The 19,127-nt window shown below is 46.6% G+C and overlaps 1 protein-coding gene across 4 annotated transcripts in view; it reads left to right on the top strand.

Moving 5' to 3' along the window:
• MYCBPAP (MYCBP associated protein) overlaps positions 1-19,127 on the top strand; it is a 1,064,843-nt gene that overhangs the window by 925,754 nt on the left and 119,962 nt on the right. For all 4 annotated transcript variants that reach the window (XM_086930831.1, XM_086930830.1, XM_086930829.1 and 1 more), the window contains exon 16: positions 6,852-6,967. In XM_086930831.1, the coding sequence (XP_086786957.1) occupies positions 6,852-6,967 (116 nt within the window). The remainder of the gene's footprint in view (positions 1-6,851; positions 6,968-19,127) is intronic.

Here is a 19,127-nt window from a genome sequence, read left to right on the forward strand (position 1 = left end):
TTGGCACCTGCTGACAAAGTAGCAGTTTATGCACAGGCTCACGCAGTCAGAACACAAGTTCACAGTGAGGTGACTATCTGTGGTAGAAAATGTGTCTAAGAGCGAACATCTCTTTCCAAATATTTCCTACTTAAGAGCACGGCAAATGTTTAGCCAAGACATCTGACACAACTCCTTTGGTCCCGGAGCTTTTGACGTTCTTACTCCACTTAGCAAGCACAATGCAACGCACATATAAATCTGTTAAATGGGGCGACTCAAAGCCAATTTTCTCCTTTAGTTGGGCACCTGGTACTGCACAGTATACATCCTCACATAAACATGCCCTGCTAGTTGAATGCCTTCTCTCGTGTTATTTTAAAGTTGGGGGAATGGGCAGAGTGGGGTGCAACGTGGTTACCTATTGGTTAATTACATAACAGCATTTAAGTGATGGTGATATAGTAATGCTTCACCAAACTAATTAGACCCTCGGCTCATGTGTTGTATTGCATTAAAAAACAAATAAAAATAAAATGTTAAATCAAATAGCTATTTCAGTTATGGGCCTGCTGCAAACAGTTCATTGTACTTGGTTAGATATACGTGTGAAACCTTAAAGGTTTTCACTCAGTCTTGCCTTGTTCTAACATTGGTAAATGCATTCTCGTGAGTAGAAAAATACTTATTATTAAGTGCCAAAAAAGTTACCTTCCATTTTGTGCTACATAAAATATTATTATGAGCATTTTTACACACACAAAAAGCATACCTACGTAGCATTTCTAAAGAGAATATTAACAGCGAATCATTTCCCAAGGACCTACAGCCTGGGGAAGTCAAAATTACTTTAAGATCTCCATTTATCTCTTAGCAGGTTGTAAAGTGCAACTCATCACACTATCTCTTTTGTTTCCTTTGATTGGTGCTGAGTGTGGAAGTGACTTTTGGAGTTCCATTTGTGCTTTATTGACATCCAGTGGCCCACTGACCACCACTTTGACAGAGAAGTCATACGTTTGCCTATGAGTTGCGGCAGCAGGTCAGACTGTAAAGGAAAGAGAGAACCCTCTGTTTCGTCCAATAAAAGTGCACTGGTGTAATTCAGCACACAGTAGAAAAACACAGTTGAGATGTTTCACTGGGGCTGGATGTAAACATTGGGCCAGATGTACCAAACACCAGTTGCAAAGTACTGGTCACAATTTGCTACCAGTATTTTTGTGACCAGAGGTATTTTGCAAAATATCAAATCATAGTGTGTCACAATTCGACATACCTCATGAATATTAATGAGGTTCCCATTAATGAGGTATCCTACAGTGCTTAATATGTAACATAATGAGTGCCGATGCTCTAGGCACTGCTCAAAAGACATCAGCCGGTGCTATTAAATGTCACTTCACCAAATACCAAGGCTGTGTAGTACTGAATCTACATCCTGCTTCTTTAATCCACTGGTAGAAACTCCCTGTAACTCTATCTCACTCTTGTAGGCTCCTGCTTTCTTCCTTTGTTGACGTTTTTCAGTCTGCTCTTCCTTCTTCTTTCCCGTTTGTATGTTTTCCCCTCGCTTGCTCCCGGAGAATATCTGATAAAGAGAAATTAGCGCCAATGAGTCTCACCGACCCAGAAAAAGAGTTCCAGTGGGTCACACCGTCAACCACCAGCTCAAATTAAGCACTGGACCTCCCATGATTGGAGGCCATCTCAAGGATGATGGCCTGCTGAAAACAACTGACCACCATGTCTGTAATTGCTTTTTAATAAATAAAGCACATTTTTAGGTCTCGCCTGGACATCGCATCCGAAGGATGCGTCCAGGCTGGAGACTTATAGTCGTCTGACACGGGGGAATGAGGGACACAAAACTGTGACGAGCGGCTGGATTGAGCTGCGTGCACGCGCGTCAACATTCACGCATGCGCACATCACAGCCACACGCATACACAGCACTCACGCATGCGCACATACACACGCATACACAGGCACACCCCCGTCACCTACACGCATACACAGAGACCCCTCCACACACACCAGCCCCTCTCCTCTCGGCTCCACACACACGCACACGCATTTACACTTACACAGACACGCAGGCACCCAGACAGGCAACCCCCCCCCCCCCCGTCACACACACGCATACACACAGACTCCAGGACACATACACATACACACACACATGCACGCTCACACACATACACAGTCCGCCGCCGCGCGCGCGCACACAGATGCCCCCCCCCCCAACAAGGCGAAGCCCCACTCACCGGCATCCTCAGTGCAGCGGCTCCCACCGGCAGCAAGACTCTTCTTCCCTTCTTCGGCACCGGGGCGCAGGGTAGGCTCCTGCCTGCTCCGGTGCGCCAAACAATCGCGGCTCTTCCGTGGGAGGCGGGGTAGGCTCCCGCCCTCCTACTTCCGGTTGTCCCGCCCGGCCTGCCTGACTTCCTGTTCGCAGGCCGGCGGAAAACGAAAGCGGGAGTCCGCCGTAATTGCTTACCTTAGGGCAAAGGAGCGTGTGTGCGCGGCGGTTTCCTTTGCCGCGCGCGTTGATTGGTGAATGCGCAGTGAGTATTTTTTATAAAACTGTAAAATACTTGAATCAAATGCGCATCACGACGTCTGCGCATGTCCGTGACTTGGTATGATACAAGGAGGCAGGAGAGGAGAGTGTGCGAGCGGCCGGTTTCCTTTGCCGTGCATGTTGTTTTGCCAAGCGTGTTGTTCGTTGAGGGTGGAATGCGCAGTGAGTTTTTTATGAGAAAATTATTAGGTACAATTGCACGGACTTGATTCCTGGAGTACACCCTGTCCACGCACAGAGGACTCCTGAGCCGTGGATGGATCTGGTTTCCCAGGCGACCGATGGCCGGGTTGTGTGCCTGGCCCTCTCCATCAAGTCTTCGTCTGATCTGTTTTGATAAGGACGGGTCGGGTGGGTTCGTTGTTATGGGTGATTGATTTTTTTTTTTGTAAGTACATTCCTCCAAGATACAGTGAAGCGTTTAGTACTTTGGTATTGCGGGTACATTTTGTCTCTTACCTCGTAGCTTCTAATCTACGGCCTTGTGCTGTTGCAGGAACATATCATTTTGCCATTTTGTTCAGACATTGACCAAGCTTAGCTCCTCTGACATAAACCAGTGCACGCAGAAGAGGTACCCGTTTTATGCCACAAAAGGAACAGTAATGATGAGTGCAGAGTGAGTGCAGAGTGACAGTGAGTGCAGAGTGCATGCAGTGAGTGCAGAGTGACAGTGAGTGCAGAGTGCATGCAGAGTGAGTGCAGAGTGACAGTGAGTGCAGAGTGACAGTGAGTGCAGAGTGACAGTGAGTGCAGAGTGAGTGCAGAGTGACAGTGAGTGCAGAGTGCATGCAGTGAGTGCAGAGTGACAGTGAGTGCAGAGTGCATGCAGAGTGACAGTGAGTGCAGAGTGACAGTGAGTGCAGAGTGACAGTGAGTGCGGAGTGACAGTGAGTGCAGAGTGACAGTGAGTGCAGAGTGACAGTGAGTGCAGAGTGCGTGCAGAGTGACAGTGAGTGCAGAGTGAGTGCAGAGTGACAGTGAGTGCAGAGTGACAGTGAGTGCGGAGTGACAGTGAGTGCGGAGTGACAGTGAGTGCGGAGTGACAGTGAGTGCGGAGTGACAGTGAGTGCGGAGTGACAGTGAGTGCGGAGTGACAGTGAGTGCAGAGTGACAGTGAGTGCAGAGTGACAGTGAGTGCGGAGTGACAGTGAGTGCGAAGTGACAGTGAGTGCGAAGTGACAGTGAGTGCAGAGTGACAGTGAGTGCAGAGTGACAGTGAGTGCAGAGTGACAGTGAGTGCAGAGTGACAGTGAGTGCAGAGTGACAGTGAGTGCGGAGTGACAGTGAGTGCGGAGTGACAGTGAGTGCGAAGTGACAGTGAGTGCAGAGTGACAGTGAGTGCAGAGTGACAGTGAGTGCAGAGTGACAGTGAGTGCAGAGTGACAGTGAGTGCAGAGTGACAGTGAGTGCAGAGTGACAGTGAGTGCGGAGTGACAGTGAGTGCGGAGTGACAGTGAGTGCGAAGTGACAGTGAGTGCAGAGTGACAGTGAGTGCAGAGTGACAGTGAGTGCAGAGTGACAGTGAGTGCAGAGTGACAGAGTGCAGAGTGACAGTGAGTGCAGAGTGAGTGCAGAGTGACAGTGAGTGCAGAGTGAGTGCAGAGTGACAGTGAGTGCAGAGTGAGTGCAGAGTGACAGTGAGTGCAGAGTGACAGTGAGTGCAGAGTGACAGTGAGTGCAGAGTGACAGTGAGTGCAGAGTGCGTGCAGAGTGACAGTGAGTGCAGAGTGACAGTGAGTGCAGAGTGACAGTGAGTGCAGAGTGAGTGCAGAGTGACAGTGAGTGCAGAGTGACAGTGAGTGCAGAGTGACAGTGAGTGCAGAGTGACAGTGAGTGCAGAGTGACAGTGAGTGCAGAGTGACAGTGAGTGCAGAGTGCATGCAGAGTGACAGTGAGTGCAGAGTGACAGTGAGTGCAGAGTGACAGTGAGTGCAGAGTGACAGTGAGTGCAGAGTGACAGTGAGTGCAGAGTGCGTGCAGAGTGACAGTGCGTGCAGAGTGACAGTGCGTGCAGAGTGACAGTGCGTGCAGAGTGACAGTGAGTGCAGAGTGACAGTGAGTACAGTCACTCAGCACCACCACATTATCAGTCAGAACCACCACAGCATCACTCAGAACCACCACAGCACCACTCAGCACCACCACAGCATCACTCAGCATCACTCAGCACCACCACAGCACCACCATAGCACCACTCAGCACCACCACTGCATCACTCAGCATCACCACAGCCCCATTCAGCACCACCACAGCATCACTCAGCACCACCACAGCACAAATATGTTCTCTCAATGTTTCAAGCTTTATTACAAATGTCACAAAAAGATGTTAATATTTCACTTCTGTTCTTGGATTTTGTTACAATAAAATACACTGAACATAATCTTCACAAAAGTTATTTACAAAAGTTTAAGCTATTGCCATTATAAATTACAATCACTTTTATTAAGTATTAAAAAAAATTAAAAGCCATTGTTATTTGTAATATCAATACATCTAAGTCACGTAAATACAAATGTTGCATTACAAATGCTATAGGTGTCACATTTGCGAAAGTTATAACTATTGGCATTGTAAATGACAAAGCTATTAATTTAGCTATTTTCAAAACCAACACATAAATGAACGTTTGGTGAATTTCCATTAAAATATTTGACTTTTTTACTAAGATATTATTATACTGTTTTATGCAAACAAAATTTAGATACTGCATAAATAACTTTAATAAAACATATTTTATATGAAGCTTTTTATGTAAAAAAAAAATATAGCATAAAGCAAAAAACAATTGCCATTTACAATGCTAATAGCTCAAACTTAAATAATGCGAGACCTATTGCATTGCAAATGCTTGTTTTAAAATGCAGCCTATCTTCCTTAAAGGAAAAGGGACCGCATTTAAAAAAAGGCTTTTTTTGTTTTGTTTGTTGAAGAGGCGGCAGTTGTCCCTTTCAGATGTCGAGAAAATATTGATATTTCGCTACTGGTTTTCAGTGACAAAACATCAATACATAAAATACCAATTTGTTATTTGGAAAGGACACTACCTCCAGCCCCTTCAAAACACCGAATCGGTGTCTTTTTCTTAACACATTAAACAATTCAGAAGCTTTATTCCGAATTATTAAATGTGTCTAAGTACGTAGGAAAAAGAGTTTTAGAATTGGCAAACTCTATAATTTACCTATCTGGAGGGTTTGCAAGTGCTAAAACCCTGTGTAAATCCGGTCCATTGTCACTTTATTTCAGCAGCATTGTGTTAACAACTACAGTTTATTTCTCTATAATTGTTCTTACTTCTGAAAAAAGAAGCTGGTTATTTGTGGTGTCTAATTAAAGTTAAGTGCAGGATCTTGTGTACTATCTCAATGCATATATAACGTTACCACAGGAGTTGTGATATTAGCCCAGGATATAGAGATCATAACATAGCATTTGTATTTGTAAAGCACACTTTCTCCCAAGTCTTGGGTCTCTTGACGCTGATACAAGAGATATTTAGTGTTAACCAACTCAAAAGTTCTCATGTTAAACAAGCATTGGCAAAGCTAATAGGTTTGAAATTTGTATAGTATGTGAATCTGTGTGCACATGCCTTCAAACCTTCAGTTAGCAGACTGGCAGCACTGAGAGAAGGCAATGGCAAAAGCATTTAAAAAAGAATGCTGCAGAAAATAAAGCAAACTTTTGCTGTAGCATCCATTTTTCAGATGCTTTGGGCAAGCCTACCAGTGGAGGTGGAAAGAAACACCCAAACAATCAATTGAGAAACATAGTTTAAAATGCTCCTGTTTGATGACCCAAGACGTGATTAACAGCGTCTCAAGCCAATGGATGAAGCTTCAATAGCAACTGAAACAAGTGCCTGATGGAGATTGAACCAAGGCCCATAGAGAAATTATATAATACAGTATGTTTGCCATGAATGGTTCACCATACAAGTCAAACTAAAAACAATTTGGTAAAACATGCAGAGCAACAGATGCAAATCCTGCACCTGCTGTGTGCATGGTTTAACTCATTTGTATGCTCAAATATCACCAGTGTTTTGCAAAGTGTAATTTCTGTGAAGTAATGTGGTATCCCCAAGTTAATCATTATTAGGAGAAAAGGTAGCAATCTGAGGAAAGCTTACATTTATATTATGTCTCCATGTTATTAAATGCCATAAATCACATTTGAGAGGAGTGAGATTAGCCTTGCTTCATCCTGGAGGCGTTACATAGGCACCCACATTGACCAGAGAATCAGGGAGGCCTGTGTAACATTGTTTTCTGTCTTGCAGCTTGCAGCTGTGGCGCGAGGCCATAGATGGTCTTGTCAATCATTCCATCATGCTCCGGTCTATTCTGGGACTGCCCGAGAAGGAGTCGCTGGAGGAGGTTGTCCAGGAGGAAGAAGGTAATTAACCGACCATTTTATGAGACTCCCTTGCACTGAGCGAAGAACACTTAAACTCAACTACTGTCATTTCCAAAAGGACTCAGATTATTGTACACCAGCACTGCTGAGGTGAAAGGTACTGTCACTCTTACCTCCCTCCACCCATTCCCAGGGGCTCCAAGTCTTATATGCTCCTGCTCTCTCTGAAGTCAGAGACAATTCTGGGAAAAGGGAATACAAAATCTACTGTCTTGTTCCTGCATTCAAAATGGATGGGTAAATCTGAACTTGCATTTACAGCAGTGTGCTGTGGCGTCTAGTACATGATAACTGCAAGCTAATTATAATCCAATGGTGCCTGTCCTTTATTTATGCTTCCTCCATTACACCGCGATGTGCTGCGGTCATGCTCAGAGCACCTCTGTCATAGTTCACTCATTCAACATTACATGCACGCCTAGGCCCCAGCTCTCGCTTACATTGGACTACTCCTCTGACCAGTCTAAGGTCCATCTTGGCTCAGCCTCTCTGCGCTCTTCCTTCATGCCTGTCTGTCTCTGTGCTTGGCCTTTTGTGCCCATTATGTATGTGCCTTTTTGTTGCTCTGCCCAATCTTTTGTGCCCTTTTTTATACCTGGTCTCTTGTACTGGTTTTGCCTCTGTGCCCGTCTTGCCTTTTGTACTTTAGTCTTTTATACTAGTTTTTCCTCTGTGCACATTTCTTTCTTGTGTGTCTGTTTTGCCCGTTTTTTGTGCCTGTTCTGCTCTGCCCAGTATTTGTGCCCGTAATTGTGCTCCCCTCCTCTTTTCCCGCCTCTGTGCTCCCCCTCTCCTTACCTGCCTCTCCTGCTGCCTACTCCCACTGCTTTCCTGCCTCTCCCCCACTCTCCTTCCCTCCTAGGATCGACTTAATGGCAGCTTCTGGGCGACCGGGCAGTGGGCACGTGCAGCAGGTGCACCAAAGGCAAACCGTATCACACAACAGGCCTTTTCTCATGCACTCACTGCTGCTTCTTTTGCAACATGTCCCCCCACACCACCCTCTGCACACACCTCACCAGGTATTGCCTGTATGATTCTCAACACCAGATTCCCCCACAAGTACACCACCGAGATATGGGACCTCATCGACACTCACTCCCCAGACATCATCTTCCTCACTGAGACCTGGCTCAGACCATCTTTTATCCCTGCCATCGCCATGGCCATCCCCCTGGATGAAAGATCATTCGCTGTGACCGGCCCCACAAGCCGAGAGGAGGCCTTGCAGTCATCCACAAGGATATCATCATCTGCACCAAATCTTCAGATGAACCAACCATGCTCATGGAACACCTGCACTTCCAACTGCAGATCAGCAACTTCACGACCATCTCAGGCACAGTTTACTGACTGATGGGACCCCGGACCACCTTCAGCAACTTCCGCACTGACTTCATCACCCACCTCACCATCAGATCCAACGTCTTCTTCCTACTCGGCGACCTCAACATTCATCTCACTTACCCCATGAACCACAACGTCACCGACCTCCTAGAAAGCGTCAACAACATGGCTTCATGCAGATTGTACATGATTCGATTCACGCCGCCAGACACACACTCCACCCAGTCTTCATGTCCAGCATCAAGATCACCTTCAGCCACATCTCCCCGCTCACATGGACAGACCACTCCATCATCCACTTCTACTTCAGCGTACCCCACCCCAACAAAACTAAACTGACCATCAAACTTGGTCGAAACTGCAGCAACATAACAGAAACAGACTGGACCCACGCCAAACAAATCTGACAGGCGACCTACAGAAACACCTACCCACCTGCGACAACTGAATCTCAAACTGCACCAACATCCTGGCCAACATGAAAAAAATCAGACACACAATATTTTGCGTGCAAGCATGCTGGTATACCAAGGACCTCAGAGACCCCAGGCGCTATTGCAAGCATCCGGAATGAAGATGGAGAACCAGCCGTGACAACACCTCCAGGGACGCCTACAAATCCGCTCTCAGAAGATACCACGCACTGATCAAAGAAGCCAGGAAAGCGACCCTTGTGATCAGACTAGTATCCTACTCCTACTCTGACAAAGAACTCTTCAACATCGTCAAGAATTCACCGACCCAACAGCAGCCACTAACACCATCATCCCCTCGCAGATCCTCAGTCACAGCCTTTTGGACTTCTTTCACAACAAAATCATCAAGATCTAGTGCACCTTCACACCCAAACCCACCATAGAGGACACTATCAAGCAACCTCCCACGACCACCAGGATAACCCACTTCCTACCAAACTGTAGCCCCCTCACCACAAATGACACTACCAGAATCATGCAGACCATCTACTCAGGGTCCTCCTCAGACCCCTGCCCTCACCACATGTACAACCTGGGAAGCACACTGATCAGCACCAACCTCTCCACCATCATCAACTCCTCCATCCTCAGCGGGTACTTCCTGGACAGCTGGAAACACGGGTAGGTAACTGCTCTGCTGAAGAAACCCTCCGCTAATACTAAGGATTTTGGCCATTACAGGCCCATCTCGCTCCTACCCTCCCAGCGAAATTCCTGGAGAATCCGATCCACATGCAGCAACACCTCCTGGACTGCACCCAATCAGGATTCCGTAGCAAGAAAGCATGGAGATTGTTCTTTTGACAGCAACAGATGACATCCGCTCATCAGGGATAGAGGAGAGACTGCTACACTTATCATTCTCAACCTCATTGTAGCGTTCAACAACATCTCCCATGGCACCCTTATCGCCAGTCTTCTGGAATCAGCAGTCCAAGGACTCGCCCTAAGTTAGATTGCCTCCGTCCTCTCCAGCTGGACACAACAGGTCAGACTCTCCATTTTCACCTCCGAACTCAAGCAGCTCAGCTCTGGAGTCCCCCAAGGCTCCTCCCTCAGTCCGACCGTGTTCAACATTTACATGGCACCTCTTGCCCACATTATAAGAACCCACAACTTCAACATTGTCTCCTACCCCAGAGACACTCAGCTTATCCTCTCCTTCACCGACATGAACAACACCACTAGGAAAAACTTCACAGTCTGCTAATCTGGTGTAGCAAGCTGGATGCGAAAAGTGCCTCAAACCTCACCGGATAAAAAGAATTCGCCTGGGACTGTTCCTGGTGGCCACTTGATCTGGTTCCTACGTCCACTCCCACAGACCACAACAGAAACCTCAGCATCATTCTTGATGACAAGCTCTCAATGAACAAACAAGTCAACGTCATGATTGCATACTGCAGCCACATCTTCAGAATGCTTTGCAAAATCTTCAAATGGCTCCACACACACACTAGATGCAAGGTCACAACAGGCTCACATCACCAGCAGACTCAACTATGGCAAACACTATACATCAGCATCTCCAGCCAACTCATGCAAAAAATCAAAACCACCCAAAACATCTACACTCCACTGCTGTTTCACTCGCACAAATCCCTCGCATCGGCAGACTTAAGACAGGAGGTTGCGCTATCTCCTTCATTGGAGCCAAAAGCCGGAACAAACGCTCGCTACATGTCAAGACCGTAACTCCGTAACTCCTCTACTCGACTTTTGCAAGAAGATGAAAACCTGGATGTTCAACTAGGAGCTAATCCAGACCTACCCTCCTGCTGTGGCGCCAGGATTCCCTCACGGGTGATAAGCTACACTACATAACTTCTGAACATAACACCAAAATGCTGCCCACTAGGCTCACAGGTACAACACCCTTCCCTCGTGGTGTATCATGTCGCCCATGTGCAAAGTCCCTCAGCGGCTTGTCGGGGTATAAAACAATATATAAATGCTACTACAGTACAATGCGTGGACGTGAAGGTGAAGCGTTCTAACTTTCAAGTTCCACAGCCCCGGCGTGACGTCAGTGCGCCGAGGCGGCCTTTGGCTCTCTACCTGCGGACTGGAGGGAGTCTTTACAACTGACGCGCTAATGACAGCCAAAATGCGATGCCGAGGACTATAGTAATACAACTCTGCTGCGTTTGGTAACTAGAGGTAGGAAGTCACTGCTCCATTCCAAACTACAGACTTCGGAATGGGGAATAATGCACAAATTGCGCATGCCTTCCTTGCAGAACCCACTTTTTGAGGGGCACAACGCAGGAATGTGTTTCATTTATCCTCAATTTATGCACCAGGTTTTACCTCACGAAAATTTTGAGGGCGAACACCAGCACTGAAAATTTCAGCTGTGTTGAAATCTCTTTTCCTTCTCTCGACCTCGACCTCTCTCTTTCTCTCTCCCTGTCTTTTCCTCTCTCCCACTTTCTTTTCCTCTATCCCACTTTCTTTCTTTCTCTCTCCCTCTCTCTTTCTCTGCCATTCACTAACCTCCCATTCCTCATGTACACTTGCAGTTCTCCCTTACTCCAAATTCCTCATTGCTGTTGCAGCCTCTGTCTAAACAGCTTCCTTTCCCCTAAGGGACTGAGCGCAGAAAGGAGGGAGATCGATAGATGGATGCCTACATTATTCAACTAAAGTCAAGCTGAGCTATTCTTGAAACCTTAACTGCAAAAGTCAATAGTCACAAATGCTGAGTGAACCCTGAGCGCATCACTTTCTGTCACAGCCTCAGCTGCGTGGCAGCACTGCTTTTAGTGTCCTTGGCTGTGAGTCAGCACTGTGGCACAGCCTGCACTACTACAGGCTTTAACCTGACTGCTTGCTTTGGGCCTTTCTGGATTCACCGAGATGTATTTCTGGATCTCTGTGGTACTAAACCACGCAAAATGAACAACTACAATTGGATCGTATGCGACTCTGTATGGAAAAACTAATTTTACGTTACATTGACAATTATAAAAAAATTAATTTTGAAATACACCAAAATGAGCAAAAATGCTTGACCCGAACTCTAAAGCAAAACATAAACCTTACTCTTATCTTCACCATATACCAAATTAGTTACTTACATAAACCTGTAATCCTACTTCTCACACTAATTATAATCCTGCCCCCGCCTACACCTAACCATAAACCTTTTACAGAACCCTGAGTATAACAACTATAGCCCTTGCCCAAATCTTAAAATCATCATGCTTCAAGGTTTTATTCACCTCCTGGTACTAGTGGACTTTCTTTGTGTGCTGGATTTGGTAGATGCCATCTTCAGAGAGAGTGCACTTACTGTAGAACTCGTACCCTAAGCTGAGCTTTCCACTTTCTCCATAAGTTGGAAGCCGCAATGCTAAACAGATGTTACAAATACACCTGATGTTGAACTAGTTGGAAAGTTTTCTATATGCCATTCGTAAACCCCACTTTTTTCCCTTACAGCGTCCCTACCTTCTCTAGTTCTTCGGCATCCTGCATCTCCAAACAAAGGAGGCCATCTGGTTTTCCTGGGGACAGACTTTTTTTTACAGTAGACAAGGTGCAGATCTTTCACTCCTCACTAGAACCACTTATTACCTCATCGTAAGTCTTCCTCGCCACCAGAGTTACGCAGTGAGCTTAAGCTCCGCACCAGAACTCTCCAAAGCAAATGTTAGCCTCCCATGCCTCCCATCCCTTCCCAACATGGCCGACCCATATCACCCCTGACCTATATAAGAGGGGGGCCTACCCATCCCATTTCCTGTTTTTTTTTGTTCTGCATTGCAGATTCTCCACAACGTGATGCTGTGATGTCGCATCAGGTAAGTGGGGGCAACATCCTGCTCCAGAAGAATCCACGTCCCTGGGGTTCAGGCCCTGCACGAGCGGGTTCATGCTTTGGGTGTTTTCCCCACCTTGTGGCTAGCAGCCCAGGACTAACAGGCTATGAGGGTAGCAGGCTCCTCGGTGTGGGTTCAGCCCTGCCCTAGCGGGCTCACCTGTTGTTTTACCATTTCTCCTCCCTTGCTGGGTCGCAAGCAACCGGCTGAGTTTCGGCCCTGCACGTCTTTCCCAGGACATGCTGTATTTACAGGCGGTCTGTTGGGACCTGAGGCCCCTGCCTCTCTCCCACGCATCTCCTGTTCTTGGTGATGCACTGAGGTGGGGCGACTGGAGGTTTTTCTGACCTCCGGTCCTCTTGTCTGCAGGGGCAGGGCCTCGCACGGCCAGCTTTCCGCTTGGCTTCTCTGCCGGGGGTGGATTGCCTGGCATGGTGTGCTTGCTGCTGGTTCGTCCTCCCTCTTCCCTTCCGGCACTTTGAGGTGTCCCTGACACGCGGGGGCTGTGTCGGGCCCGCAGCCTCTCTGTCTCTTGTTGTGCCTCATGGGTATGAACACTGGTCAGAGCTCGCCGGCGGCATACTGGCTTCTGGGCCCTCGGGCGGTTAGCAGGACATGCCACAGCCTCTCTCTCGCGCGCTTGTTCCTCTGGTTGCTGTGGGGGGCGCTCAGGTCCGCTGGCGTCCTGTGGGCCGGTGTTCCGAGGAGCGCTGTACCCCTATCGCGCTCTGTATCCCCTATGTCACGGGGGTGCTGAATTCCATACGTTCGGCCTATCTGCCGCCGCTCCCCCATCGAGCTTTGTACCCCCCTACGTCACGGGGGAGGAGACGTTCACAGTTCGTTGTAGCTTCTGGGAGAAGGTCGCAGTGCTTACACGCTCCCGCAATTATTTTCAAAAAGTTGAATTACGCCAGCAATTCTTTGGAATTAAAGGAATTCATTTTGTTAACATGGCATATGCATGTTGTAAAGGAAGTTATTTTTCAAATATTATCCTAATCGTTGTTTGTAATTATATAAAGGTTGTCAAACATGTTTCTTTCAAAATTTATTTTATAATATATCATTTAAAATGTTCACAGTTTGTTGTAGTTTGTGGGAGACGGTCACAGTGCTTACACGCTCCCGCAATTATTTTAAAAAATGTGAATTACGCCAGCAATTCCTTTCAATTAAAGGAATTCATTTTGGTAACATGGCATATGCATGTTGGAACGGAAGTTATTTTTCACATATTTTCCTAATCGTTGTTTTTAACCATTTAAAGGTTGTCAAACATGTTTCTTTCAAAATGTATTTGATAATATATAATTTATAATGTTATATATATATTATAATATATGATGCAATATATAATAAATGGTATAATATATAAATATATAATTTACATATAGATATAATATAATATAATTTTTATGATATTCAATTTTTTGTCAAAAGGGAGCTTATATATGCGTATTGTAGTTTTCCAGTGTGCATTGACTATGGTTTGACTGGCGTTGATGGGGAGCAGGTACTATTTCTGCTTCCCTTGGTTTTGAGTACCCCCTAAGTCAAAAGGGAGCTTATACAAGCCTGTTCTAGGTTTTTAGTGTGCGTTGACTAGTGTTCGGCTAGCGTTGATGGTCAGCAGGTATTATTTCTGCTCACCGTGGTTTTGTGTACCCCTTAAGTCAAAAGGGAGGCCTGTTCTTGGTTTTTAGTGTGCGTTGACTAGGGTTTGGCTGGCGTTGATGGGGAGCAGGTACTATTTCTGCTTCCCTTGGTTTTTAGTACCCCCTAAGTCAAAAGGGAGCTTATACCGGCCTGTTGTAGGTTTTTAGTGTGCGTTGACAAAAGTTCGGCTAGCGTTGATGGCGAGCAGGTAGTATTTCTGCTAACCGTGGTTTTGTGTACCCCCTAAGTCAAAAGGGAGCTTATACAGGCTTGTTCTAGGTTTTTAGTGTGTGTGGACTAGGGTTTGGCTGGCGTTGATGGGGAGCGGGTAGTATTTCTGCTCATCATGGTTTTGTGTACCCCCTAATTCAAAAGGGAGATTATACAGGCCTCTTCTAGTTTGCCACTGTGCGTTGACTAGGGTTTGGCTGGTGTTGATGGGGAGCAGGTAGTATTTCTGCTCACCGTGGTTTTGTGTACTCCCTAAGTCAAAAGGGAGCTTAGACAGGCCTATTCTATTTTGCCAGTGTGCGTTGATTAGGGTTTGGCTGGCGTTCATGGGGAGCAGGTAGTATTTCTGCTCACCGGGGTTTTGTGTACCCCCTAATTTAAAAGGGAGGTTATACAGGCCTGTTGTTGGTTTTTAGTGTGCGTGGACTAGGGTTTGGCTGGTGTTGATGGGGAGCAGGTACTATTTCTGCTTCCCTTAGTTTTGAGTACCCCCTAAGTCAAAAGTGAGTTTATACAAGCCTGTTCCAAACTTTTTCATCCTGCAGCTCCCTCAACCTTTAGGTCGTTGGCCACGGCTCCCCATTATGCTCCTTTTGTTTGACGGGGGGTGTATACCCAGCCACAGGGGTCGTCCATTTTTCTCCCTGAAAATAATAGGTATGAAGCCGATAAAGGTATTATAATCAAAGATGCGGGGCTCACTCCTGGGAACCAAATGGGGACCAAATAAATAATTCTCATCTGCACCTTTCGTGCTGTTAAGTGTAAGAGTGCAGCTATGCTATTATGTGTTTCATAGTTTGTGGCAGTAAAGCACAATGGATATGTGTAGAATGAAGAGGCAGATGGCTGCACTTTACTAAACCGGGGGCACTCGGATCATGCAGAGGGCAGGGCAAAACGGTCCTTACATTTCTTGGATGCACTGGAAGATCTGGAATGCGCTCTGGGGCTCTTTGGCTTGCATTGGCTCTGATAGGCCTATGATTGGCACTGCCAGGCCAGAAATGTGCACTGAAAGCCCTGTGAGGTTTACTGGCAGATCTGGAATGTGTATTGGCAGCATTATGATGTGCACTGGCAGCCCTGGATCTGGAGCAAGCTTCTCCCTGCTGCCTTTGTACTTAAAGTTTTATTGTTCTGATTATTGTTGCACTCCTGTCCTACTATCAGTGTCACACCATGCCCCGTTTACTACACTGCACAAAAGCGTTGCTGCATCATTTCCACTGAGTTTACAGAGCAGGCTACTTCGGAGAGTCGAAGACTGACTTCTTCTATATTCTTGGGAGCACATCTCTACCTGCATCAAGGCCAACCCAGGACCAACAGATGCACGATTGGAGAGGCCGATTTTAATGCTGGAACCTATATTATGATTCAATAAGTAAACTGCACTGTATTATTGAATGTACATTTCAATTTATGATGCTTCTGCAGCCCATTTGTATTCCGTCATTCTAGTCTGGGAGGCACACAAAAACTTGCATGTTCAAACAGGACATTTAAAGCAGTGACATATATAAGAAAAACATGTCCACTGACTATTGGGGTGACACTGTGCAAACTTTAACAAGTTTGGTTCAAAACAATCCGTGGCGCACATGGGGAGGGAGGTGCTGGATGTGTCTAAGTGCCCAGGACTTGATGGAAGATTGAAAGGCAATCAATGTCCGTGCACAGCCCCACTGTGTTTAAAATTTGCAAAATAGAAAATTATGAAAGCAAAGTACATTAGTCAAAGGCTTTGCACAGCTCTTAGCAGGAACATGAACCTACTGAGATTTTTCTATAATATTTGTAAATTGGATAACACTGCTAGTGGCCACAAGTTTTCACCCGCCTGCTTTTGCATGCAGTGCTGCACCAGAGATGGCTTCCAGGCGTTGTGAATTATTATTTTAAAAGGGCTGTTGTGTGTAAAAGCAGGCTGTCTTCAAATATTTCCTTTTACGTTTAGCGCGCAGGACATTTTATTTCCTCCGTCTTAAGGTACACCTCTGAGTCTCATTCCAGGCTCACTGACCTAAATCCCGGCAACCTCGTCTACCTGCCTGCAGACCTTGCGTGACCCACTCAGGCCCTGTCCTCCTCCCCAGAAAGGCTCTGCCTGAACTGCTAATTAAGGTGCTGCAGTGCTTGCACTTTTCTGGCCTCTTTCTGGCCTCCTGAACTCCTGTGTTTAAACTGAAAGAAATAATAAACCTCCATGGTTTACAAATTCTTGTGTGCAGGATCCTGACCTTCACCCTCGGTATTACCCTTATTGTCAGTCAGTGGTTCCTAAACTGTGTGCTTGGTGAACATCTTTTCGCGGCGCCCCTGACAAGTGTTGATGGCTCACTGGGTTGCCGCGGCGCACAGATTGGGAACCACTGCCCTAAGTCAAAAGGGAGCTTATACAGGCCTGTTCTAGGTTTTTAGTGTGTGTGGACTAGGGTTCGGCGGTGTTGATGTGGAGCGGGTAGTATTTCTGCTCACCGTGGTTTTGTGTACCCCCTAAGTCTTAAAGGGAGCTTATACAGGCCTCTTCTAATTTGCCAGTGTGAGTTGACTAGCGTTTGGTTGGTGTTGATGGGGAGCGGGTAGTATTTCTGCTCACCGTGGTTTTGTGTACCCCCTAAGTCAAAAAGGAGCTTATACAGGCCTATTCTATTTTGCCAGTGTGCGTTGACTAAGTTTTGGCTGGCGTTCATGGAGAGCAGGTAGTATTTCTGCTCACCGGGGTTTTGTGTACGCCCTAAGTCAAAAGGGAGCTTACACAGGCCTGTTCTTGGTATTTAGTGTGCGTGTACTAGGGTTTGACTGGCGTTGATGGGAGCAGGTACTATTTCTGCTTCCCTTGGTTTTGAGTACCCCCTAAGTCAAAAAGTAGCGTATACAGGCCTGTTCTAGGTTTTTAGTGTGTGTGGACTAGGGTTCGGCTGGCGATGATGGGAAGCGGGTAGTATTTCTGCTCACCGTGGTTTTGTGTACCCTTAAGTCATAAAGGAAGCTTATACAGGCCTCTTCTAGTTTGCCAGTGTGCGTTGACTAGGGTTTGGCTTGCGTTCATGGGGAGCGGGCAGTATTTCTGCTCACCGTGGTTTTGAGTACCCCCTAAGTCAAAAGGGAGCTTATACCGGCCTGTTGTAGGTTTTTAGTGTGCGTTGACAAAGGTTTGGCTAGCGTTGATGGCGAGCAGGTAGTATTTCTGCTCACCGTGGTTTTATGTACCCCCTAAGTAAAAAAGGGAGCTTATACAGGCCTGTTCTTGGTTTTTAGTGTGCGTTGACTAGGGTTTGGCAGGCGTTGATTGGGAGCAGGTACTATTTCTGCTTCCCTTGGTTTTGAGTACCCCCTAAGTCACAAGGGAGCTCATACAGGCCTGTTCTAGGTTTTTAGTGTGCGTTGACTAGGGTTCGGCTGGCGTTGATGGGGAGCAGGTGCTATTTCTGCTACCCTTGCTTTTTGAGTACCCCCTAAGTCAAAAGGGAGCTTATACAAGCTTGTTCTAGGTTTTTAGTGTGTGCGGACTAGGGATTGGCTGGCGTTGATGGGGAGCGGGTAGTATTTCTGCTCACCGTGGTTTTGTGTACCCCCTAATTCAAAAGGGAGCTTATACAGGCCTATTCTATTTTGCCATTGTGCGTTGACTAGGGTGTGGCTGGCGTTGATGGGTAGAAGGTACTATTTCTGCTTCCCTTGGTTTTGAGTACCCCCTAAGTCAAAAGGGAGCTTATACAGGCCTGTTCTATGTTTTTAGTGTGTGTGGACTAGGGTTTGGCTGGCGTTGATGGGAAGCGGGTAGTATTTTTGCTCACCGTGGTTTTGTGTACCCACTAAGTCATAAAGGGAGCTTATACAGGCCTCTTCTAGTTTGCCACTGTGCGTTGACTAGGGTTTGGCTGGTGTTGATGGGGAGCAGGTAGTATTTCTGCTCACCGTGGTTTTGTGTACTCCCTAAGTCAAAAGGGAGCTTATACAGGCCTATTCTATTTTGCCAGTGTGCGTTGACTAGGGTTTGGCTGGCGTTCATGGGGAGCAGGTAGTATTTCTGCTCACCGTGGTTTTGTGTACCCCCTAATTTAAAAGGGAGGTTATACAGGCCTGTTCTTGGTTTTTAGTGTGCGTGGACTAGGGTTTGGCTGGCGTTGATGGGGAGCAGGTACTATTTCTGCTTCCCTTGGTTTTGATTACCCCTAAGTCAAAAGGGAGCTTATACAGGCCTGTTCTATGTTTTAAGTGTGTGTGGACTAGGGTTCGGCTGGCGTTGATGGGGAGCGGGTAGTATTTCTGCTCACCGTGGTTTTGTGTACTCCCTAAATCAAAAGGAAGCTTATACAGGCCTATTCTATTTTGCCAGTGTGCGTTGACTAGAGTTTGGCTGGCGTTCATGGGGAGCAGGTAGTATTTCTGCTCACCGGGGTTTTGTGTACCCCCTAAGTCAAAAGGGAGCTTATACAGGCCTGTTCTTGGTTTTTAGTGTGCGTGGACTATGGTTTGGCTGGCATTGATGGGAAGTGGGTAGTATTTCTGCTCACCGTGGTTTTGTGTACCCCCTAAGTCATAAAGGGAGCTTATACAGGCCTATTCTATTTTGCCAGTGTGCGTTGACTAGTG

The sequence above is a fragment of the Lissotriton vulgaris genome, chromosome 7, assembly GCF_964263255.1.
Source record: "Lissotriton vulgaris chromosome 7, aLisVul1.2, whole genome shotgun sequence".
NCBI classification, from domain to species: Eukaryota; Metazoa; Chordata; class Amphibia; order Caudata; family Salamandridae; genus Lissotriton; species Lissotriton vulgaris.